Here is a 25343-nt window from a genome sequence, read left to right on the forward strand (position 1 = left end):
TTTTCCATTTCTTTCAGTACTGATGTTTAAAAGTAAGGTAGTGGTTGTGGGCTCTGATGGGTTGCTCACATGGTCTGGATACTTGGGAGCAAAGTTCAATTTATCTAGACATAGCCAAGATGAAAATACTGAGCACAGTGAGAACAGAGTTTGGAAACATTCTGATAAAATGAAACAGCATCCAGAGGTGAGTGGTAAGTAAAAAATATATAGGAAATATAGAATTATGGGAAATCTGACGTCTTTTGGGTACCAGGCAAATTAGCATTTATTATTTTCAATAAATAGCTTTGATACTTTGAGAGGACTGCATCTCTGTAGAATCCATCTAGACCACAAAACAAGGGAGCCTTTTGTTCTAAGGTCTTTGAAGACTTAACGCACTAGAAAATGATCCCCCAATTTGAGGGGCAGAAAAACCACCTGCACAAAACTCTAGCCCAGTGCTTCTCAAACTTGAACATACACATCAATCAACTAGGAATCTTGTTCAAATCCACATTTGGGTTTAGTAGAATTGGTGTAAGGCCTGGAGTTCTCAGATGATGGTAATGCTGCTAGTCCTACTCAATGTGTTACTGAAAGTGTAGTTAGAACTTTCAATGGCAATTTGACATCGATCAGTGGACTTGTTTCAAACAGGGACCAAATTTTTGCGATTATTTTCTTTTTCTGTATATTATGTTTATTTAAAAATTTAATTTTACACGTTGAATTGAATACATTTGGCCTTTTACTTTGTATGTCTTTTTCCATTTTCACTTAAATTCCTTTTTATTGTGTTTCATGATAGTATCAGTCTGCAATGGATTTGAGAAATAAATTGGTCCCTCAGCACAGCTAGTTTGAGAAACACTGCTCTAGACAATGAATAATTTTTTATTTGGGATGCAGAATTTAATTAGAAATGGTTTGATTTCTGTTACATAAGATTCTAAAGCAGTCTTTTAAACTTTTCTTTTTATTTATTCCATAAACAATAACAAAACTCAGCTAGGTAACATTATGACAGTTTCACCATACACTCAGTCACAAATATTTAAACCCTTTGCAACAAGAACAACAAAACCAGAGGAGTTACAAGAATAATTTACAAGAAAATCTATAAAACAGCAAGAAGCTCACAAATGTTCATTTTCTTTTGCACAAGATCACTACACTCTTTCACAACATGTTTTGTGTTACAAAATTCCCAACAAAAATGTATTTTTTTTCTTTGTATTGTGGTTTCTAAAACCAGAAACTTTGAAGTAAATATCCTTTTATGAGCACCTAGTGGTGCGGAAAAGGAAAACTCTCACATACAGACACTTCACAGCACTTTTCTAAGAAAAATATACACTTACAAAATATGTTACAAATTGGCACACTTAAAAATATACAAGATTTTGTAGGCGTCTTAAGAGTGATCCTTAAGTTTTATACTTCAATTGACTCTACAGATTATTTATAAAACTTAACTCTAAAAGAAAAAAGGCAAATAATATCTTAACATTTTAAAGTTGGAGTGTAATATATCGAACAAAAACTTAGGTTACATTCATAAAAAGGGCCTCTAATGCTGTTATTTTAAATTTTCTTAAATATGTAAGGGGCTTGGGAGAGGAGAAAAATGGGGATAATCATTTTCTTTAGCACCATAAATCAATAATTTACTAAAGAGGTGCATTCAGTTTTATGGAAATTAAATTAAGGACTAGTACATTCAAAACTCTGTAGGCAGCAAACTCTAGTGAGTGCTACAGCTTTCTACCCTCCTCACTGGGAGTCCAAAACAAAAGGCCTCTTCTGGTTTTCATTCTAAGCCTTTTCTTTTGTGCTGTAAAACTAGGCATCTCTCAAAGAGGCAAAACGATTTCAGTATCTCCTTTCTTCTTTTTGAAGGGGATGTCTTTCTAAGACTCAGAAACCAATGAGCCTGTTAGATGGACATACATCCTTTCTATGTCATGTTGATGAGTGTTTCTTTCGTATCTATTTACCCAAGACACTGATTTTTAAAAGCCTCATTCATACCTTCAACTTTGTACTAAGCATCTCTCTTTTACATTGTCCTTCTCTAATGTTTTACCTCTTAGTTATGATTCTGAAACAAAAAGTACATCTCAAGTATCATGTAGCTGTAATGGGAGCTCTGAGTAAAAAACGTGCCTTAAAGGATAGCCTGAGTACTGCCATCAAAGTCATGCTATGCTGGCTGAGGACCTTCAAGCAGATGACAGTGTTTCCCAAGTTTAAACAGCAAAGCTGAATTTTTTCCCCTCTTTTATTCAGGTACTTGAGAAACCTTTACAAAATCCCTGGCTCACATTGTGTTGACAAGATCCCTACTTGTTACTAAAATGTTTGATTTTGGTACTAAACCTTTTAAACGTAATGATTTGCTTAGTGAATTTTATGATTAGAATACAAACCTCATATTAGTTTTATTTCATAAGAAGGACATATTCCCATAGTTGTGGGCAGTCATTAAAAAACAAAACCCTAAATGAAAACAAAAATTCTTTAAACTAAACTTCTCAAAAATACAGGGGGAAACAAATCTTTCTAGTTCTAGCACTAGTTGGAACAAGTGCGTGCTCCATTCTCCTCTTCAGTACAGAAACTTAGCTCTCTTCAATTCTTGGATGCCGTGCATCAGACTGGTTCAGCTTGGCAAGAGCTATCCACTAAAATGGAAATTCACTCATACTACGGACCCTCACATAACAGAACACAGGAGGCCAGCCAGTTGTTTTCAGCTTGGAAAACATCCTTTATGCCTCTCTGTTCGCACACACTTATCTCCCGCCCCCTAGCACACATACAGATGCATCCCAGCAAGGAAGAGTTCCGAGAAGATGTAAGTTGTCACAAAAGCCCACCTAGCACCAAGGACTTCAGGGAGATAGCTAAAGAAGTGATGGTGAAGGGAGTGCAGGAGGTTTGAAAACATTTTGGAGAAGGTAAGGCCTTAACACATAATTGCACAGAGTACCAAGAAGTCAGAAGAGAAAGCTGGTAGGAAGCTGGCATATGAGACACTTGAGAGGCTCCTGATTCAAGCCAGTTTGCACAGCCCAAACATAATCCCAAAGTCTCAAAGAACCTTGGTCAAGGCCACTCTTTCCACATTGTCCAGCACCTAACAGGGCAGAAAGGGGATAAGGTCTATTCTTACAGGTTTTTGAGGAAAAGGAAAACTTTCCTCAGTTGTGTGATATAATTCTGTGTGTGTGGGTGAGCATGTTTCAATTTGGATTTGAAAGTGGCCAAGGCAATTAAAGGTAAGGAAGAACTTCTGCAAGAAAGCAGCCTGCCTAAGGGTCTTCTATTCTGACATTTTGGGGAGGTGGAATATAAGATTATAAAAGAAGAAAAATTCTCAGACCAAGGAGTGAGATTAAGTAAGGAAAATAAGGGAGAATACTATTTGCAGGAAAGATTAAGTAGGTAGTGGCAATTAGTAATTTCAGACCAGGGAAAACTTCCTATATCTGACTTGAGATACCACTGTTAGGGCAAAACACTCTATTTATATCATTGGTCCTTACTCCACAAAGGCAGCTGGTTGAATAAGGGATCTTCAAAAAGTCAGGCCTACTATGTTGTGACAGAAAGAAGAAGAATTGTGAGAGCAGAGACAGGACCAACAAAGCCCTCAAAACTGGAGAAGTCAGAATATCATGTACTGGAGAAAGTGATGAACCATGTCCTAGACTTGGCCCCGAATGAGCTCCACAGGAGAAACTGAAAGAGTATCCATTCCAAAGGACTAATGATAGCAAATCTGACAAGGAAATTGTTTGTTTCCAAGTTTCAGGCTGTCCTGTATTCCACCCCCACCCCTTCTCCAAAGCTGAACTGATACTGAGAAAAACTGGGACAACTGCTCCCATATTTACTTTTTATAAGACACTTTTTATCATGGAACATTTTCTTTAGTTCTTCTTTGATTGCCAGCAGGTGACTTTGAACTCTGGTAGAGTTGGTGATTCCAAACCAAAATTCAGCTGCAAAACATAACAAAAACAAAGCAAAGACCAGTTCCTAGGAGCCAGCCATACAATTTACTACCAACAGCTATCAGCGTGGAGAAATAGAAGAAAGTGTTCCAGTCTGATGATTTTCCCTTTTGGATGGCAGCTGTAGAGCTGGAGACATGTATTATCTGGTGCCTTTCCACTAAGAAATTTTCCAGGACTCACCACACATAGAGCATCAAAGCCCAGGAACAGGTCTGAAGCAGCTTTACAAAATGCGCCTCACCCACTCATCCTACACACACACATTCACACCATCAAGAACACAGGCTTGTTCATTTGACTACCTAGCTGTAAGTAGCAGAGCAGGCTGGTGAAAGGAATCATGGGCTGGGAAGTGTGTAAACGAATACATGGGACAGGCTTCCTTCCATTTCTTTCTGACTACTTTCAAATGTTTGTGAGTGTATTCAGTTGGCAATAACTAGGTAGGTTCATATTTTGCTTAAATTATTCCTTTTGAAACATCTTCCCTTTTTAAAAAATCCCCTTTTCCCCCACCCACTTATTCTCCACCCTCCCACCCACAGCCTATATATTCACAAGTTAATAGGTTAGCAACAATATTAGTAAGATAGTAAGATTAACAACAACAACAACCAACAACATTAATAATATCAATCCCCTATATCTGTATAGCACTTTATGATCTACAAAGCGCTTCCACATCCATTATCTTATCTGTGCCATAATGCATCAGTCATCAGACACACAGGCCTTCAACTGTGCAAGGAAAATAGATCAAATGTTAGAAGTCAAGTGGTAAGTAAAGGCGAAGAAAAAGCTAGTAGTGAGGGATGTTGGAGCTGCGAAATTTTAAAAAAAGGGGGATGGGTAGGACTGAATAAAAATGTGATTGCAGAAATTTGTATAAAAAATGGAAATTTAAGTTTAGTGTGTGGCATCAAATACTAGTCATCCTCAGACTAAGTAGGTATGGCCCGAGTTGGTTGTTACCACGAGTTGTTCAGGTTATCTGAGATGCCTTAACATTTTCTTTAAATGACATTGGCATTGCAAGATTAAACACTTAAAGAACACTAAAGCCATGATATGAATGCACTTTTGACAAAACTGGAATAGAACATTTAGGAAACTACTTAAATAAAAGCAATCTATGTACTTCATTTATCATTAGTGTTGATTTTATAGCTATTTTTATAATTTATCCCAGACTATTATAAAATATATAAAACTGAGATATAAAGTATCAGCAATATAACTTTGCACTTTAAATAAATTTTCAGCTACAGATTTTGCTTTTAGAAAACAAACTTTAAAGCAGCTGTTTTGTTTCCTTGTAAAAGGTTCTGTAAATGTATATACTTGGGTCCTTGATGGACTTAGCTGTTGTGACTTCCAGACTTTTCCAACATTTTAACCCTTAGACAATGGAACAAACAAAGCTGTATTGTGCCATGTTTAATTCTTCATGTTTCCACACAGGGCAGTAGAGTTAAAATTTTTTAAATAATGTATGTATACACATATATATATATATATTTAGAAACTCATGTATGAGCTTTAAAGTGGGGTGAATCTGTGAGATGAAGTAAGGACATTTGGCACATGTCAAACCATATCCTTTAAGTTTTGGTAAATTGTGTAGCACAACATATTTTCCCACTGTGATCTATAGGTGCTATCCACATAAGTGGGGGTGGTTAAGAGTGAGAATCACTGGAATGTTTCTAGTAAATCAACAGGGACAGGCTCCCCAAATACTCACAACCAAATGTTGATATAGAAGGAAAAATATATACAACAGAGTCACTTGTTTGTAGTTTGGCACAATGTTTTCCTTTTTTTTCTTGGGTAAATAGCGCATAAACTACGTGTGCAAGTGTGTGACTTTAAAGTCTTTTACATAGAACATCAGATTAAAGTTTGCTTCCAAAGACTTATTCTCACACTTTAAAATTCTTTTCTTTAAGCACTTACATGTCAACATACATACCACAAGGCATATTTTGAAAGAAATAAAACACAAACATCAAATGTCTTTCTGGAAAATGCGAGCCTCTTCTTCAAACAGGTAAAACCCAAAATGCTGTTTCTGCTTTTAGGAGACTGTAGTCGGAACCCCTGCAGAAAAACCCAACAATTTACGCCATTTTAGTTAGCTTTAGCGTATGTCCCACAAAGGGGTCATACAATCGAAATTTGTTTACATCATTCTAGATGCAGAAAAAGATACAGACAGCAGGGGCACTAGAAAGCACTCCTAATTGCTGCACAATGAGATTTTGCTTTCCAAATTATGCTCTTTTTGCTTAAATGATCTTGGCTTTTTGTCTGTGTAACTTTTGAATTCTGTTGAAATTTCTTTCTGTAAAGCCCTTCCTTCCCAAAATCATTCAAGAGCATATTTTAGTTCTATTTTGTCAATAAGTAAAAACTTAATGCTGAATAGCAGAAAAAGTAGCCTTGTTAAAGAGCTTATCCCTAGCCAAGCCACAGCCAAATTGCCCAATCTTTTGGGTGGCTTAAAGGTATAGAGATTTTCATGCACTTTTATCTTTTCTTTTTCATTTGAAAAAGAAGGGAATGGGAAAGTTTCTTGCATGCAAACTTTTGCTGTCAAGAGGGAAAAAATGACAGACTGTGGGCTTAGCTAAGGATGCATCATCTCAGCCATTTCGGTGTGGTATTACCTCAGTTTTTCAAAAGAAGCTGTCCCAGCCTCATCCTTGTGGACCTGTTCCCGCTCCATGCGCTTTCCTTTACACTTCTCATCTCTCAGGGCCTTGGAGCTGGATTTGTGACGATACAACTTTTTGTGTGTCGGTCCGCTATTGCCTAAAGTGCTCAGGTTATTATACTTTTTATCAAAGAAGGCAGAGCGAGAGTCCTCATTATAAGCAGGCAGGTTGGCATGAGTAGAATCACCTACTGCTGCTTTCCCAAAGCTTTTACTCACACCCTTGATGGACCTGTGATTCTTAGTGGCTCCTGGTAATCCGCTGTTGACCTTTTTCTTAGATTCGTGTGGTGTCCCAGCCAATATTTTGAGGGTTTTTAACTTTAGACTATTGGATTCTGGGGAGTAGACTATGTTAGGGTCCCCATGGTGTTCCATGGGTTCCCAAAAGGGCTCTATGGAGGCCATCATGAATCTCTGCACATCCGCCATACCCGAAGCAATGTTGGACAAGATATAGGAAGGCTCCTGAAATTCCCGCTGGTCATCATCCAGGAGGCTGTTGGTGTTGGTGCCCAAGCTCATGTCGCTCCAGCCTGGGCTGCTTTCCTTCCCCAAAGCCCAGTCTCCAGAAAGTCCCTTCTGACTTGGCATCTTCATTGAGGCTCCAGGGCCATCACGTTGGATACACTCAGCCAATGTCTTCCCTGTGGAAGATATGCTGTTGATTTGACCTCCCCCACGGCCAATGCCAACTTGCATTTTCTCTCCATTGATTGCAGCCATGTATTTCCCTTTCTTTGTTGACTTAGGGACCTGGCGGGAAGTTTTACCAGATGGCTTTTCAGTCCCTTTGTTGGTGGCTTTGGGGGATTTTTTCCTGGTATTTTTCTGAGACGAGCTTTGGTTCATAGCCCCACTCTTGCTGGGTGAACTTTTCTTTCTTGATTTTGGCACTTTGTTGTTCGCATTCATTTGACCAGATGGATCATTAAACGTTGACAAGCAAGGGTTTTTTTGGAGTAGACTGACAGAATCTTCATCATTGAACATATGGAACTGAAACTGATGGTTATTTAAAGAAAATCCATCTTCCACTTGGCCTTGCTGTGAAAGAGTACTGCAGTCCCACTTGATCTTGTCCATATTGCCCAGTGGTCCTGGGACACCCTCTTGGAACCCCTTCAGTGTTCCTAGTGTCTTGACACTCTCACATCTGGAAATTTGAGGGGAAAGACTGGGGGTGTCAGGTGGGGACATCTCTGAGAGGGAAGAATGGCGGAATTTGTCAGGAGTGAAGTTGGATATATCCAGGAGGTCAGTGGATTCCTTTAGCGGTGCTATTTCATCAATGCTCTGCTGGATCACAAGCTTGGGGCTGCAGTGGGCCAGGAAGTCATCAGTGATGTCATCATCACCATCTTTTTCACAGGACTTCAAACTTAAGGAGCAATAATTGCTTGAGTTGACAGAGAGTGGTGCCATAGAATCAAAGCTAAAGAGTCGACCATCATCCATATTGACTGGGCCATGCTGGAAAGGAAAGCAGATCTCCCCATGATTAAAGTGACATAATTGATAAGAGTCATCAGCTGACAGTTGAGTGTCTTGCACAGAGGTATATAGGACCTTGTTGCAACTACTGCCACCACTATTGAGGCTGACTGGATTGTATGTGGTAGCTGTGAGGTTATTTTCCATGGACACTACTTGGGAGACTCCAAATTCACTGGATTGGGTTGGAGCTGTCTCTCTGGAGACTTCAGCCATGAATTCCTGGGAACCAGAAGTAGGCTTGTTGGGCCACACACTTCCATAGTTGCTTGATTCTATTTTGAAGTTTTGAGATGATTGCTGCAGCTCAGACTCGGAGGGTGAGGAAAGCACACAGTCCTGGGCACGCTGGAGAGGTACAAAAGATTTTTCCGTTTGAGTGACATTGCCTTCATTTTGTTCTGGAGAATGGTGAGTGAAGTATGAGATACCAGTATTATTTGACAAGTCAGAAGCATCTAACAATGTCTGCAGATACCCTCCAGGGATAACAGGTATATTGGTGCCAACATTAGCAGATGATAGAGGCATTTCAGAAGAGCAGGTTGTTGGTAGGAAAGTAGAATTCTTAGCAACCTTCGTTTCATGAAATTCAGATAGATGGGAAGTGTTTGAGGTCCCAGGAATACCTTCATTCTTTAAATTAACCTTGGAGGATTGGTCTTCTGAAACAGGGCTCATTTGAACAACTGGCTTGCTTTCTTGCCCAGCTTTGATTTTCTTAGATTTTAATCTGGCTTCACTTTTAAATTTGATTTTGTTGAGCACTTTCCTCTCTGGCCCCTTAAATTCTGTGTCTTGGGCTTTGACTTTCACTGAGTCAGGGCCTGTGATGTCATTTAAATGTGATCCATTTGGACAGCTGGGGGCAGCCATAGGTGCTGATTTCAACGTACCTTTCAGGCTTCCATCTTCTTTGCGATTACTGGCTTGCCTCTGATCATTGCAGAATGAAACCTGCTTACCGTTTGCTGAAGTTTCCACGGATGGGATTCTTTGAATTCTGTGCCTGCTGCCAAGTTTAGATTTTCGTTTGCGAGCAGGTGGCAGGAATGACACCTCAAAGCTACCTGCTTCAAAGCTTTGCTTTGGGCATAAGTGTGTCTTGTTGGAGTCTGTGCTACTGTCTACCTGCTTCTTTTTCTTCTTCTGCCAGAAGCCCTTCAAGGGGGCCAGCTTGGCATATTTGTTTAGCTGATTCTCACTCAAATTCACTGTTGTTTCACTGGCATCCACCCTACCCAACTTTACCAGCATGTTCTTCTCACCTTTAAAGCGATTGATGATAATATATTTGATAATTACAGGGGGCTCTTTACGGGTTACTTTTCTTCTTTTTTTGGGACACCATTCATCATCGTCTTCCTCTTTGGAACCACCTGGCAGCCATTCCTTTCTCTCATTTACTTTTTCACCCTCTAGTGAGTCAACATCATATAGATAATCTTCACTGTACCTGACTTTTCTCTTGGCTCGTAGCCCATAGTTCTGCTGGGAGGAGGAGCCGCCAGAATTAGTGTCCCGAGCCATGTAGCGGCTACAGTCTTTGATCTCCCCCATGGCATCATAAGAGACCTCAATGAAGGAACTGTCATCACTGAAATTCCCTGAGGCCTCCAAGGAATTGGCAAGATGGCCCTGCTTTGGATTCTTAAATTGCCCTCCCTCAGTCCCAGTGCATGGTTTATTTAAGGCAGATTTTTCTCCAGTCTCCTTTCCATCTTTTTTGTCTACACCTTTGTCTTCCTGTCCTTCTTCTTTGTCTTTCTTCTTGTCCATGTTTTTATCTTCCTCACCCCAGATGATGCTCACATCAGGGACCCTGAATTGGGAAAGATCACTGCTCTGTTTCAGGGCCCCATTCTTAGACTCCCGCTTGGGGCAGGTAGTAAAGACACTGGGGAAAAAGTTGAATTGGGCATCCTCCTGCATCAGGAGGGTGGTCTTGTCTCGAACATTGTCCTGGAAGGACTCATATCGAATTTTCAGGGAGCAGACGTCACTGCCCAGTGTTGACTCATCATCATCGAACATGTAGTTATCCACATCTTCTTCAGAGAACAGGTTGACAGACAACTCATTCTTGGAACAGAGGTCAAGCAGTTCAATCTTACTCTCACTAATGAAAGTCTCAAAGTAACCCCAATCCTGATTGGAATTTGCCAGCAAAGCCTCTTCTGTATTGCACTTATCTAAGAGTAATGCCTCATAATAACTCTTCTGAGCTGGATCCTCCAAGTCGATGTCAGGTTTCTCAGCTTCTCGTCTATCTCCTGCCCTTGATTTGTGTAGGGGGAAGCCGAGGAGCTGGTCTGAGAGCAGCTGCTCTCCATATTTCATGTTTTCTCCAGCATTAATACATTGAATCCCTATATCAGAGACTGCACAAGTTTCATAATCCCTATTGAGATCACCGACTTTTAGACTGATGCCTGGCTCAGGATCTACTGCATCCTTGGATTCCATGAAGCAGCCCAAGCAAGTCCGGCTTGGCTGCATGAGGCAGTCCCCATTCAGAGCAGACATGCCTGCAGGCTCCATTATGGCGAACGGAGCTTTCTCACACTCACTGGGCAGTGACCACGTGTTCAGGCCTTTTGCAACGCCAGATGTGAGGGAGATGGCATTCACAGAAGCGCTATTAGCAGCATGCTCAGGTGCTTCAATCAGGCCCAAAGGAGATGGAGGGCCCTGCATACAAGGCTTCTTAGAGGGCAGAGGCACGAGAGCCCTGGGGTACATCACAGTGTCTTTCTGAACCACTGGTATAGGCTGGATTGGTGCAGCAGCCTCTAGAGCTGTAAATGACTTCATTGCCATATCCTGGTCCTCTGAGTCTAGAGAAAAGGGGGAAAATGACAGGAGTAAATTGAAAGGTCTTAGACTAGACTAATTAACTCTGTTTCCTTTGATCAGTTTCTGCTCCTTCATCTTACTATATATGCTAAGCGTCAGCATCCCCAGGTTGAGAAATGGAAATGACAAAGTTAAAGAGCAACTCCAATTTCACACTGAATGCTCATGCTAGTAAAAAAAATGATATCTTTTTCTTCAGATACAGACTTTCCTCAGAAATGAGGAAAGAATTGGAGTGACTGCTGGATCAACTGTAAAGTCAAAGCTTTTAGGGTAAGAAAACGCTCTAATGGTACATTCATGGTTCTGGGCTATGAGGCTCAGTCCTATCCTTCAGGCCTCTGTTCTGGAAGCTCCTACTGAATCTGCATGTCCCAAGCCTCACATCAGAGCATATTTCTAATTCCCTAGGAATTCTGAGGAACTTGCTATATTTTTCCAAGTATAATGTGCACTTTTAGGCCCAAATTTGTGAGGGAAAAATAAGGATATGCATTATATATGGGTAGTGCTAATTCCGTATCTATATAAATGTTTTTACTTCTTTTATTTATGCTTATGAGTTAAAAGTGTAACTCTAGAAATCAATAACAATATCTGTATGCAAAATAATACCCTGGAATACAATAGTCTGTTTTGTGGAACTTACAATGAACTTGGGTTCTTGGCCTTCTGGGATGCGTACATATTGTAAATGTGTTACCAGTACATATAATTTCTTGTACCTTGTATCTGTTCTTGTGTTTTGTAATTATTTGTTCAATAAAATTTCTTGTACCATTATGCTAAAAATTAAATGCTAAAATTCCTTTATAATACAAAAACCAAGTACCTAAATGTAAACAAACAAAACTTTGAATTAAAAAAAAAAAGGTTATTTTCCCTGAAAGTTTGGGCCAAAAACGTGGGTGTGCAGTATATACAGCAAAATATGGTAAGTATTCATCTGACAGACATGATTTGGGAGAGCAAAGGGCTTGGATCAGATATGTCTTACAGACCTTTGTAGCCCACTTAGAAATTTGGTTGAATAAAGTTTAGGATTAACCTCAATCTCAGAGGCATCATACACCTAAGCTACCCAAACTTTGTGGATACTAAAAACCTATAACAATAACAAAGGACTACTGGTAGAGATATTATATACTATAATTAAATGCACTTACCATTTTCTTTGACCCCATTAATCAGAGTGTTTTCTCCGTTGGCTGAGGCAACAACAGCCTTATCTTGTTGGTTATCCATGAATGGAACCTCTTATTGTTTCATTCCAAGTCCAAAGGCTGTCCAACCTGCACATTTCAAATATATAATATCAGTCATTGAACTTGTTTTTTCTCTGCTTTAAGGTTATTTCGCTGGAATTGACTTGTTTGCAGATTGGCTTCATTGCTGCGATTGTTTTTGTTTCATATTTTATACCTACCATAGAAGTCACTTTGGACACTCACACTTCATTCTCACATCCTAGATCCTTGTATCCCTTCTAGGCCACCATACTATTCAAAAGCAGATGAGCAGGCTGAGAATGGGGCTGAAATCTGAAAACTTACACCTTCTTCCAGACAGTAACACATTTAACCAATTAGGAAGGATGCAAAGTGGAGTCCAGAGTAACTCTGGGTGTGTTTTTCTGGAGATTGGCTTTATTTCTGTTTGCCTCATTTCTACTTCAGATGATCTGAATCTCTTCAAAAACAAGCCAATTCAGATATGCACACACATGCTAAAGATGAAAGAGATACAGAAATCATTCCTCTTTCTCAACTTTCAGGACCTTACTCTGATGTTAACAAGCTTTCCTTGAAGTCCACAGCAAGAGTTTCAAATGTCACTACAAAGAATGTCTGGAATTTATGAAAAATCCCAAGCATTATCTGGCATTTTCAGGGCATAGAACACATACCTATAGCCCCTCATCACCTGCTTACCCACCTGGATGGTAGGTTTATGCAAAATGATAGGAGACCTTTTCGAAATCTCCAGCCCTTCTTTCTGTGTAAATGTAACAAGTAAGTATCTCTTTCTCTTTCCCCTGGCACATGTGGTTTATTGGCTATGCTCAAGTCAGGTCTTGTATAACATGAGAAGAAATTCTTGCAATTCTGATATATAAATATTAGGGGAAACCCAGGATCATCTAACATGTTTTAAACTGGATGATTACCTAAGACAGACTTCTTTTTTCACAGATAAGGAAATATGTTTAGATAGGTAAAATATCATATAGATTGAATCATGTAAAATTGTCTGCTTCCTGCTTCCTGTTTCCTCAATGCTGGACCTACCTTGTATAGTATATACATGTGTTTGGATAAGTGAGCATACAATTGAGATTCTAGTAATAGCTGTTTGGCTGTCAGTAGATCAGATGGCTGAGCCTGTGCCTCAGAGACGACCTTGTAGGTCAGATGGATTCATACTGCCATCATGGATTACTCTGTGCACTTTTCTTTTTAAGGAACTCAATAGAACTTCAGGTATCATTTTACCGCCTCTTTAACTGCTCCACTAATTCCATCTTGGAAGGACTTGATAAGGGGCAGATTATTTGTAGATTTCAATAATTTAGTGTCTTCTTATCCTTTATGCTTAATAAGGCTAGCAACAACGAAGTCCATTTTTATCACCAGGAAGACCAAGGCATAGAGAAACAAAAAGTAAAATAAGGTCACAAGATAACATAATGGCAGATCAATGAAAGGAACCCAAGTCTCCTGACCAAGAGACTAGATGTGTTTTCTTAAAACACAAAATGCTTTCTCTATAATTCTTACCATTTCCAACCCCTGGCCCCGAAAAAGGCGACAGAAATACAAATTTCCACGTTACAGATCTATACTCCCCCCCCCTTTCAGGTAATGAAATAAAGAACAGCTGCCTCAGATAAGTATTGGTTATTAGTAAAAATTAATGTACCATAAAATATATATAGGAGCAATACAATTAAGTATCAAGACTTATCCAATCTTGTCAGACAGCACAAGAACATAAATGTCCTCTAACAGAAAAATCTGTCCAAGCATCCAGGATTTACAGCTCTGAAGTAAAGGGAATCTTATGAAGTTAAGAATAGAAGAAACACACTTTGGCAAGAGAAGAGATGGAGGGGGTGTGAGAGATTGGGTTGGGAAGGGGAAAGAAAGGGGGTGAATACGCCCACTAGGTGGTAGGCTGCATACAGCTACAGAAGTTGTCTTAGTTTGGACTTATAATCAACTTGTGAGGTTGGCTATACTAGGTTCCCATTTTTTTAAAAGAAAGGAAAACTGAGTATCATAGATATTAACTTTTCAAATCTCACCTCTAAACGAGACAACCTAAAACTATATATTTTCCCACATTTGTATTTATTTATACCCTGGCTACTTGTAAAAATGATTTGGGAGAGGGACTATAATTTTCTATGGCTACAAACAGCTCTGTGCTTGCTTCAGCTTTTCCCCAGTGATCGGTATTTTGGGACAAACTGCGGGTTTTTAAAAATCTATTTTGAGCTAAAATTGATTAATACTTTTTGAATAATGTACAACAAATTGCTTTGCTGACTGTAATGGCAATAAAGTAACATTACCATGGAGACAAGTATTTGGAAGCCATGAAATGCTCAGTTAAATCAGAAAAACAACCCTTCCTATCTGTCTCTCCCTTGGGTTGGGTCTGAGGATCCTGTCACAGGAGGCTGCTATGCTCTTTCCCAAAGACCTTTGAGTCTCAGGTGTCAGAGTCTAGATGACCCACACCAACATTTCTGTTGGGGGCTGCCCTTGGCCTTTTGCAACTGGAAAAAAAAAGCAAGGCATGAAAGTAAATTACGTTTATGTCTATGGACCTGGGACGACATAGCCTTTGGGATTTGAATAGTGCTGATCCCTGGGATATCAGTTTAAATCAATTCAGCAACTGAGTAGGCACCATTTGTGCTCATGGTACGTAGTAAAGACAGGTGAGTCAGACTAGATCCATGTTCTCAAGGTGCTCAGTCTACTGGGAAAAACAAACCATAGACAAGTTCTAACAAATATATAGTAAATAAATGTATAATACAGTAAAAGAGAGGCAAAAAGTTTCTATGGGAGTTCCAAATGAAGAGAAATTATTGCACTTTTTGAAGTGCAATAATTATTGCCTGAGCACAAAGCCCCAAATAATTGATCATCAAGTTATTATCTATGATACTCAGTTTTCCCTTTTGAAAAAAACAAAGGGAACCTAGTAAAGCCAACCTCACAAGGTCAGGAAACATTTCACTAGTAGCAGCAACATTTGCGATGGACCTTGAAGGATGGTCTTTCAGGAGGTGGGGAAGCACCGAGGAGAGAAAGGCATTCCAGGCTAAAGGAACTTCATGAACAACAGCCACAGAATCATAGGCCTGACAACTTGCCTTAAACATTTCTCTTTTGCCTTGCGTATAACACGCTTCTCAACCAATCTTCAACTTCTCAAGTTGTATTCCCCTTTCATTCTGTTCTCCTCCCCCCTTACTCTCAAATATTCTAACCTTCTCTGTTCCTTTAATATACTAGACCATTTTTTGCTTTCAGGAGTCTTGCACTTGACAGTCTGCCTGGAATGCCTCCCCCAACCTTCTCCCCTTCCCATACTCTTTCCCTTCCTCCCCTTTTCAGCCTCCCTTTCAGATCCTTCTCCTATATAGACAGAAGAGAGAGGTCAAGGACTTAATAGATAGTTGTGAAAGGAGCATTAGTGCTGGTTGGCTTCCAGGCCAGATTAGCCTCAGAAATACGAGTGGCAGGATTTTCATGAGATTAAAGCAAGGTGAGTAATAAGCTCAACTGTCACATCCAACCTGGATAATGAAGCTGACAAGGATGCTGGCTGTCATACTGGAAAGGAGGCAACTCGCCAGCAAGCCGTTATAGATGGGAAATGTATAGGTTTGGTTGGGGACTGACATGGAGCAAGCAGTTGGGAGTGCTATAGCAAACAGGTCCACAGAAGGTTTCCAGGCCAGGCTAGCCAAGCTCTGTCTAGTCTGATTCTTCCCAGTTAAAGTCCGGTCAGTGTGATGGATCACACAATCAGTAATGGTAAGAGTACATTCTTATCCATAATGCTGCTTGGCTAATTCCACTTGCTAGTACCTCCCAGGATTTGAACATAGCAGTTAGAAATATGGAGGTATCGTGCTTTTAAGTACATGTTGTCAAGGTGCTCAGAGTCTGTTGTACAGAAAACATGCTTAAATGAGGAGCCATATAAGTTAAAAAATATTAAGGGTGAGAGAAACATGAAAAAGAGATGATCAGTTAAACTAAAGAATTCTATATATCTCAAAAGTACTATATGAATCTAATTTGTCATGATAAAGATTCCAAAACTCAAAACATATGTATAAACAACTCATATAGAAGAGGTGATGTGGTATAATAGACAAAGTACAACTCTAAGTAGCTGGGTGTCCTCAGACAAGCTCTTTCCCCTCTCTGCTCCTAAGTTTTATTCACTATACCATAAGGGAGCTGAACTAGACTATATATAAGGATCTTATAGCTTTGAGCAATCTATAATTCATTTGATTCATTTTGAGTCATATAATTTTTTCATTAAAAAATCGAAATTACATGTACAAGGAAAAATTCACATATATGAAAAGTTCTGATTTAACTTTTGTGTAATAATGAGATGAGCATAAAATATACACATTGAGGGAACTCTTTACTCTCTTCGATCTCATGTCCCTTCCTGTATTCCTCTGATTATTGTACATTTCTACCCCAATCCTGTCAGAAGCAGCTGCTGCTGGTGTCAGGGTTCTGTGTGTTCCACCTGCCTTTATTTTTGGGAGCTACCAGACAAAGGTGGTGTCTGTGTGTGCGCACACGTGTGCACACCCACTATCAGGCTCTTGGGCAGCAGCTATAATGGCTGCACTTTTGTCCTAGCTCAGTGGCTCAACATTTGGGTCTTCCTTCCTCTTCTAATCATATTCCTCAATTCATCAGTGACCCTAATCCCTTCTGTTTATTTCTGACTCCTTTTCTTTGTCTTGCTGTCACTCAAGATTCAGTTTGATGGGCTAAAGTTTTCACTGAGACAGGATGGCTGCACTGACAGCCAGAGATGTCCAGGGCCTAATGGGAGGTTTCATGTTCTCTGGTACCTTGACACACCAGGGAAATAACCTTTTAATCCAGTGGAACATACTTCATTTATTGTAGTGTTATCCAGTTTGAAGATGTTATGAAAAACATCCCTAGAGAGATTTAAGATTTCAAAAACATCCTGACTTTGAATTTAATTCAACTACTCTGGAAGGCAAAAACAACAGAAGATGACCTTTTAGGCACTTCATATGTCAGGCACTGTTAGGCCACATAACGCCATGCTAACTTAGAATGCTGGTTTTGTGGGGGCGGAAGAGGGTTCATGGGAAGAAGATAAAGGCATGTGTTTTAATTAAAATCGTCTGTCAGTGATAATGACCTACCATTTAAAAAATGATTAATCTACAGGAATACAAAGAAGGACAAAAAAGGACACTTAGTGTCATTAAGATGGCAGAAAGGGGACAAATGTATGTTGCAGTCAACTCTGATAAGGGATATAGAGAAATTGAAACCCATTTAGAGGTAAATGTCTAGAACGAGGGGACACAAAACTGATGTTAAACTCAGGGAAGAAAATTCAAGAAATATGTTTTCTGCCTTTAAATACCTGAAGAGCTATCACAAAATAAGTGAAACATATGAACCAACGGAGATGTCCAAAAATGAAAAGGGTGTTTGGGGTGGGGCAAAGCAAAGGAAAAAACACTTCCCTGTGACTAGCAGTATTCAGAGGCTGGGCAACAGTTCAGCAACAAGAAGAAACAGATGTAAGTACTAGATAGAGAAGCTGGACTACATCACTCTAACTCTAATACTTTATAATTAAATGTGACAGTAAGAGAATCAGTAGTACAAATCTGAAATGAATTCAAGGAGCTTTTAAAAAGGTGTAAAAGAAAACAGAGCAAAACTAATAAAACTGGGACCTACTCAAGCTACCCTGCCATGTGTGTGAGAAAGACAGTAACAGAAGACATTCCCACACTCCGACACCAAGTACCACCTGGGATATGGGCCCATAGCAGCGAGGAGTATGAGGCATGCTTTTATAGAGGACAGAGAGATTTTCTCAAGAACAAGGGGCTTTGGGCACTGGATGAATGCTATACTTCAAACAGAATCTTAAGAAACAATCTGCCATGTTTCTCCAGTTTGAAAGCCTGACGACATGACACTGCACTTGGCTGTACTCTTCAATCCACTTCTAGCCCAGACTCGATTACAATGAAGGTTGGCAGGAGGCAGACAACATGCCAATTAAGTGCAAACATACCCTGAAAATGAAAATGAAAATCAAATGCCAACACTGTGAAAACAAACTAGCATCTTCCTCGGAAATGATGAAGAAATAAAGGCAGACAGAAAAAAAGAAAAAATTCTGCTCTTAGCCTTCAGTTCGAGGCAGGTGGTACCTGATGTAATAACAGCTAATTCTTAAAAGGTACTATCTTCCTTTGGAGCTAAGTAGAAGTAGGGGTGGGGAAAATAAATTAATCAGTATTGAATTAAGTCACCACGTTGGCTTCTAGTCCCAGCTTTGCTACTTAATAGCTATGTGATGCTGGGAACATCATTTGAACTCTCTGAGCTCCACTTTCCTCATCTGTCAAACAAAAGTAATAGTTATCTGATAGGGTTGCTGTGAGACTGAACTGATATATTTATATATCTATATGAAGTAGTATAGCACCTGGCTCATAGCTGGTGGTTCTCATCTTCTACTTCCTCCTCAGCCCAGGGTACCATTTAAAAAATTCCTGACAGCATAGTCTTAAATTGGGAGGTGGAATCCCCAGGATCTTTGTGTAGTTCAAGGCAGGGGGCACAGAAAGCAGTGTTGAAAGCAATTCAGCAGGATGGTAGAGGAGAACTACCTGAGTGGGATAGTCTGGTCCTTCCCTCATCTTTCCTGTTGATCTCTATATTTTGAGGTACCAAAAAGCAATGGTAATGGTAAAGTTCCTACAATCTATTTGGTGGCTGCAAAGTCTTGCTGAATGGAGCACGGGTGGGTGGCTGGCTGTAGAACATGACAGGACATGGTTTAAGATAAATTGAGAAACCTTATCTTCCGCCATGTAGCCGAATTCCCCCATGGCTGAAGACTGGATGGCTTTACATGGCCCTAGTCTAATCCTATTTTTATCCCCCCCCCCACTTACTAGTCCCTCGCCATTCGGGTTATCCTGGCGACCATATCTTGCCTTTTTCCCATATCCAGACAATCTTAAAAACCCAAAATGCATTGGGGCTTTTAGGTAGAAAGGGAGAATAAAGGGGAGAGGGACCAGTGGTTTCTGCCCCCCAAAAGTTAATGATAAAAGCCTCTCCTACCTTTCCTCTCCTGCTCCTCCTTGGGAAAAGAGAAAACCCTCTATTTCCACTACCAGCTTCTTATTCAAATTTCTTAAAGGCAGCTAGTTCTTGGGAGGATGGTTGGGATTGTCTCTAATTACAGATGAGAAAACTAAGGACCACGGAGGTAATAATATAAAGTTGTTGAGATGGGGGAAGAGGGGAAATCAAGCTACAATTACAATTTTTAGCCAGAAAAATAAATCAGATGGTGATGAAATCCCAGGAGAAAATATACATTAAAGTTTGCACTTTCTAAATCTGTTACTCAACTAAACACAGCTGGGAAGGATGGATAGCTATAATAATGGTGTCATTAATATTCAGATATGATGCTGATAACCCTCCCTATTGCTAAGATATTCACTCAGAAGGACTTCCTCCAGGAAATCCATCCACAAGTTCACCTGGTTACTCTTTATTGAGTGATATTAATCTATTAATTACTTTTAATATATTACTTTAATTCAAACAATGATCATATGAGATATTATTATCTCCTCCAATAGATAAGGAAATGGAGACTTACAAAAAGTTAAGTAGCTCTTTCAGGTCCACCCAGTAGTACTGAGTTACTCCAAAGCTCACAGACTTGCCAGTCATGACAGGCTTATGAGGTACCCGGGCTGAGTACCGGGGTCCAGTCTCTGGTGGGACCATACAAATGGACTGACTCACCCCAGGACCAATAGGGAAACTTCAATTCAGTAACATACTGCTCGAAATAATCAAGTTGACCTCTTTAGATATAACTCATCCCTTGAAAGAAAAATAAGAAGGAAAAGATATGATGTTGTAGTAGGTTCCCGTTCTGAAAAATATCTGAAATCAAGAGTTAGCATTTATTTGAGGTATTTTTGTCAGGTCAAACTTACCAAAAAAAAAACCCTCCAGCACAATAGTGTCTTGTCCAAGAACACATTTTTGTACAGCTAAGAAAGTCAGACATATTCTTTTTCCACTGCCAGTTCTAATTAAAGTTAAGGAATTAAGTGAATATGGTAAGAGGACTATAGAGGGCTTTCCAGTTCAGTAAAACCATAACATCCATCCTGACACTTGAAAATTACCACACTGTGAGCCAGGAAAATAAGCATCATCATCTCTACAGATGGGAAAACTAAGGACCAGGGAAGTAACAATATAAAGTTGTTGAGATGGGGCTGGGTGGGCCCTAAGTTATGAATGGTATCCTTTCTTCAATACATTTTTAAGTAGGGAAGTGAAATGATCAAAGTGGTGGACTCAGGATGAATCATGAGAGTCAGAACTGTAGACGAGAATGCTAGACTAGGAGTCAGGGGTTCTGGGTTCTAGTCATGGTTTCACCGTATTTGTTAATATGTGAGCCTGTAAAATGAAGATGAATATTCCTACCATTTCTATTTAACAAGGATGTTGGGGACTCAAATGAGAGAAATAATGAAAGTAAGGGTGCTTAGTAGGTCATCAGATACCTTGAAAGAAATCAGATCTTCAGTGACTAGAGAAGTTACTTTTTAAAAAATATTCTCAGGATTATCCATTCTGCTGTCACATATGGTATATAAGTACTTTGTCACGTATGGTATATAAGTACATTGTCATGCCAACCTAAAACATTCTTGGTGAAGAAATAAGACAATAGCTCTCTTGAAAATATGCTCCTTAGCTTTTGGATACTTTAGGTACTTTTCTTGAATTAGTTAACAAGATGAATGTGATGCAATTGCTGACTCTTGTCTTAATCTGGCTACCTCTTTACCTAACCCAAATTCCCTCTGAACTCTAAGGACCACCACTAAAGTTGAAAGAAAGCAGCCTCATTTATAGGCCAAGATACAAGTAAGAGGGCAGGGATAGTGAGCTTATGAGTCATAGGAAAGAGAAGTACAGCAACATGCCTTTCCCCAGTGCCAGATGGGACTGGGTTAAATTCTACACATTAGCAATGACTTAAACAGCTAGCTGGAGAAGTTTTGCTGTATTTAGATGAATGCAAGTAAGGCCCAACACTAAGCTGACGTATCATTCCATGATGTCTAACAAGGGTATTAACATTTATCAATCCTTACTGTGTATTACAAGCTTTATATTGATTTGCATTTAATCCTTACAAAAGCCCTGTGAAGTATGCAGAATTTAACATCAACAGCCATATGTGCGCATGCACACGTGTATGTGCACGTGTGTGTAAAAGTAAACAGTACTTTCTTGAGTAATTAAGACCTAACTGCTAATTCAGTATTTTTCTCTCATCTTCACATGACTTCCCCTTTGCTTACAGTCTTTGTGTGCCAGTAGTGTGTCCAGTTTGTCTTTGGTACTTTCTTAATTTCTTTTCAGAGACAATATAGGCTTTCCTTTGAACCTAGTCCCAGTAACATCAATGCTGGGTCCTCCATCTCTGAGAACGCCTAGAGAAAAGGGATTCTGGTACATGGAAACATGCTGGGTGCAGAAACCATTCATTGATTCAACTCTGGGAACCCACTACATTTTCAACTTCTGAGCTAACCATTTAATGTAAAAAGTTTCTTTCTGACTGACAGACACGTTTCTTCATTACAATCACCTATGATGTCAGAGTTCTGACTGATGAAATAAGACATAACTTAACATTCTGAGCCCCCTTGTTCCTAACACACTATTCTCTTACAATCTCCTGACGCATCATGACTTACTGCATCAAATCCTCAGCAGCCTCTCCCTGCCTTCTTCCTCTCTGCTTCTCTAAAGTCCACCTCACAAAACACATTTCATATAGTTTATACTTGGAAATGGCTGATGGAATGTAGATTCAGTTTTCATCTAAGTTTGTTACATTTTACTAATTACCTTTAATGTACTTCCTGCACCAGAGCCACTCTCTTAATTATTCCTGGACATTCTTGAGGGAATTCCACCAAGATACCAAAGGAAAATTAAATCTAACTACATTCAAGTGATATAATTGCTATTGGACTTTGTATCGAACATGGATAAAGGTTGGATTTTTTTCTTTCCTAATGTCAACTTTAATCAAAATGTCCAAGTGAGCTGAACCGAAGTAAACCTTGGTCTGTAAGTAGGCCTGGAACTACACAACATAATTTAGTTGGAAGCATGGTTCACGGATGTGATAACATTTTGTGCTTTGTGGCATTTCTTGACTAAAACCACCTGACATAAAGTTCTGACACCTCACAGAACTTTACAGGTTATAAAACATTTCATAGCTATTATTTTATTTGATCTCTGCAATAAAACTATGAAGCAGGTATTACTTCTCTTTTATATAAGGTGAAACAAATTCAGAGTCAGAGAAGTTATGCTTACCTTTAAGGCACCTAAATGTATGAGAAATGTAAAGGTTGGATAACTGCTAAAAGAAAACTAAGTCCAAAATGTAGTCTTCAGACCTATCCTCCTTGTATTATTCCATACTGGCTCCCACAGTTCTGAGCTTTGGTGGAGCTCCACCTCACTCCAGAAACAGAATAAGAGCATATTAGTTGGAAAAGAATATTGGAAGAGGTTGCTAGGATCTCCCCTAGAGACAATCGAACTGAGAGGTTGGTGGTGTGTACAGATGAGAGCAGGAGTTTTGTGTTTTTGTCCAAATATGCAATTGGTATCGAACAAGAAAGTGTAAGAAGTGTGTTTGAGAGAGGGAGTCAGAGGTGGAGTAGAGGGACAGAGAACAAGAGACAAGCCTCAGGTTCAGTGTATATGGAATTTACACTAAGATTTGCCTTCTTACCAGGGTTTGGTGTAGCTGTTACTGAAGACCAATGGTTTTTTGATACTTGCTATTCTTTAGTACAGGGCAAGGACACAGACATTTGAAAGCCGGGACAGTAGGTAAGAAGTTGAGTGCCCTGAACCAAATGGTAGTTGAATCATAGAGTTCCCCAGAGCCTAAATCCAGAGGTTAAAAAGGTTGCGGGGAGGGTGGCTTAAGGACGCATGCTTTATTTTGTTTGCTTGTGATTAGTTTCAGGTGAGCTTCATTTACTTGAAACTTTACCAATTTAGAGTGCCAGAGAGGGTCCTCTAGCAGCTGGCAGAATCTGCTAGGCAAGGCAAAAATCTCATTTCCATGACAAAGAGTTTAGAAACTTCCAAACTTGTAAGAGGGCCCCTTTTGACCTTAGGTTGGGAAATTTGGCAACTAACATTATATGCTACTGAGCAAGTTAGAGTATTTTAATAAAACGTATTTCACATTCAGAGTTGATCAAGTCAGGAACAGGAGGTTGAGGGGCTTAGATCCCTGCCATCATTTCTAACCTCCAGAAGGATTGGCACACCAGAAAACTCAAGTACTCCCTAATACAGACCTTTCACGCATGTAGGCCATCTGCATGGGCCCTTATCTCCTACCATATCGCATCCCAACATTTCTGCATGGCTTTCGAGACTTGGCCCCATACAATTCCTCCCACCTTCCTATGTGCTTTCACTGCTAGCATCTCACTCAGTGAAATTGTCTCCGTGTGTCTAAGCGCACCTGACCATCACACACTTCGCTTATCTCCATCCTTTCTGCAGTAAGAAGCCAGGATAATGAAAGCAGGGTGGTGGATAATTGAAAATAGGAGAAATTAGGAGAAAATCTGAATTCAAGTTCTAGGTTTGCCAGTAACTACATTAAATGACTTTGGCAAAAAAAAAAAGTTCAATTTGGCCTTGGAGCATGAACAAAAATATTACTAGGATGAAACAATGTATAGGAAAATCTTAGAAAAGTATAAAATGCAAAGGCTGCAAAGGAAAATCTTAGAAAAGTATAAAATGCCATAAAATGCAAAGGCTGCTATTTTAACTGGGTAGAGAGGTAGGAAAAGGTCTTCTAAGAAATGATAACAAGCTGGGGCCAGGAGGCAGCGGGCTCCCTTGATGGCATGGCGTCCATCTAGTCTCTGTCTGCTTCTGCCTGCAATAGGGGGCTCAGAAAGAGCTTCAGATCATGCTCAGAACATTAGGTGGCAGAGGGTGGACTGGAGGAGGAGCATTGACACGACTCATACCTCTAAGACAGATGAGTGATTTTCAGCTCACACACAGAGTAAGGGCAACCGCCTCTTGGGTCCTTGGGGTGGGGCAGGGCTACAGCAGCCACACAGGTATAAAGCACAGGAAGAGCCTAAAATACTCTTCACATGCACCCCACCACCAAAGTTACGTCAGCTTACAATGTACTTTCTTATCAGTAGCTACTGCACTGGGACAGGATGCTTCCAGTGGTAAATTTCTGTCTAGCACAGAGAAACATAAAATCCTCAGTGGGATTTTTTATGGCCTGACAGTCACTGTTCTGAGGAATTGCCATTAATCATTTGTAATCATAATAATCCCTCGCATTTAATGTACTGTGTAGCATATGTATGATATATCACTTGATCTTTATGATATATATTATATTACATTTAATAAACATTTAACACATGTCATGTACTGCTGTGTAATATCTATCTACCTACCATATATGACAGAGCAGCACATTAAATTCACGATAATTTCATATGTTTTCATATTTACCTGGGAAGGAAAGAGTTAATCCAACAGGCCTGAGTTGGTCAAATCCTGTACATTCTCAGAGGTGCTTACTTGTATGACTCCTGGGACCTCAGGCCTTAGAATGTTCCCTATGCTATTTAGGTCTTCTCTCCCTAAACCTTGCTTTTATCCCAGGGTGTCCAGCCTCTATTGGCACTCTGCAAGAATACATGGACAAGGAGAAAATGACATTTTAAAGAATGACTAGTTGTACTACACATGCTTTCCCCCAGATATTCTGCCTAAGCCTTGACAGACAAAACTACATATGGATTTGAGAAAGATCCTGGTTGGGTTTGTTTAGTGTGACCATTAGGGTAA

At 39.7% G+C, this 25343-nt stretch overlaps 1 protein-coding gene across 1 annotated transcript in view; it reads right to left on the reverse strand.

Annotated features, from left to right (window-relative positions):
- Nucleotides 1–859: 859 nt before the first annotated feature.
- Nucleotides 860–25343, reverse strand: part of NEXMIF (neurite extension and migration factor) — a 97217-nt gene continuing 72733 nt past the window's right edge. The window contains 4 exon segments of the mRNA XM_074323231.2: nt 860–6055; nt 6057–6107; nt 6677–11054; nt 12240–12365. Of these exon segments, the coding sequence (XP_074179332.2) occupies nt 6016–6055; nt 6057–6107; nt 6677–11054; nt 12240–12318 (4548 nt within the window). The 5' untranslated portion in view covers nt 12319–12365 and the 3' untranslated portion in view covers nt 860–6015.

This window comes from Rhinolophus sinicus, chromosome 18, assembly GCF_057876585.1.
Source record: "Rhinolophus sinicus isolate RSI-liver-muscle chromosome 18, RSI-T2T, whole genome shotgun sequence".
Lineage (NCBI taxonomy): Eukaryota > Metazoa > Chordata > Mammalia > Chiroptera > Rhinolophidae > Rhinolophus > Rhinolophus sinicus.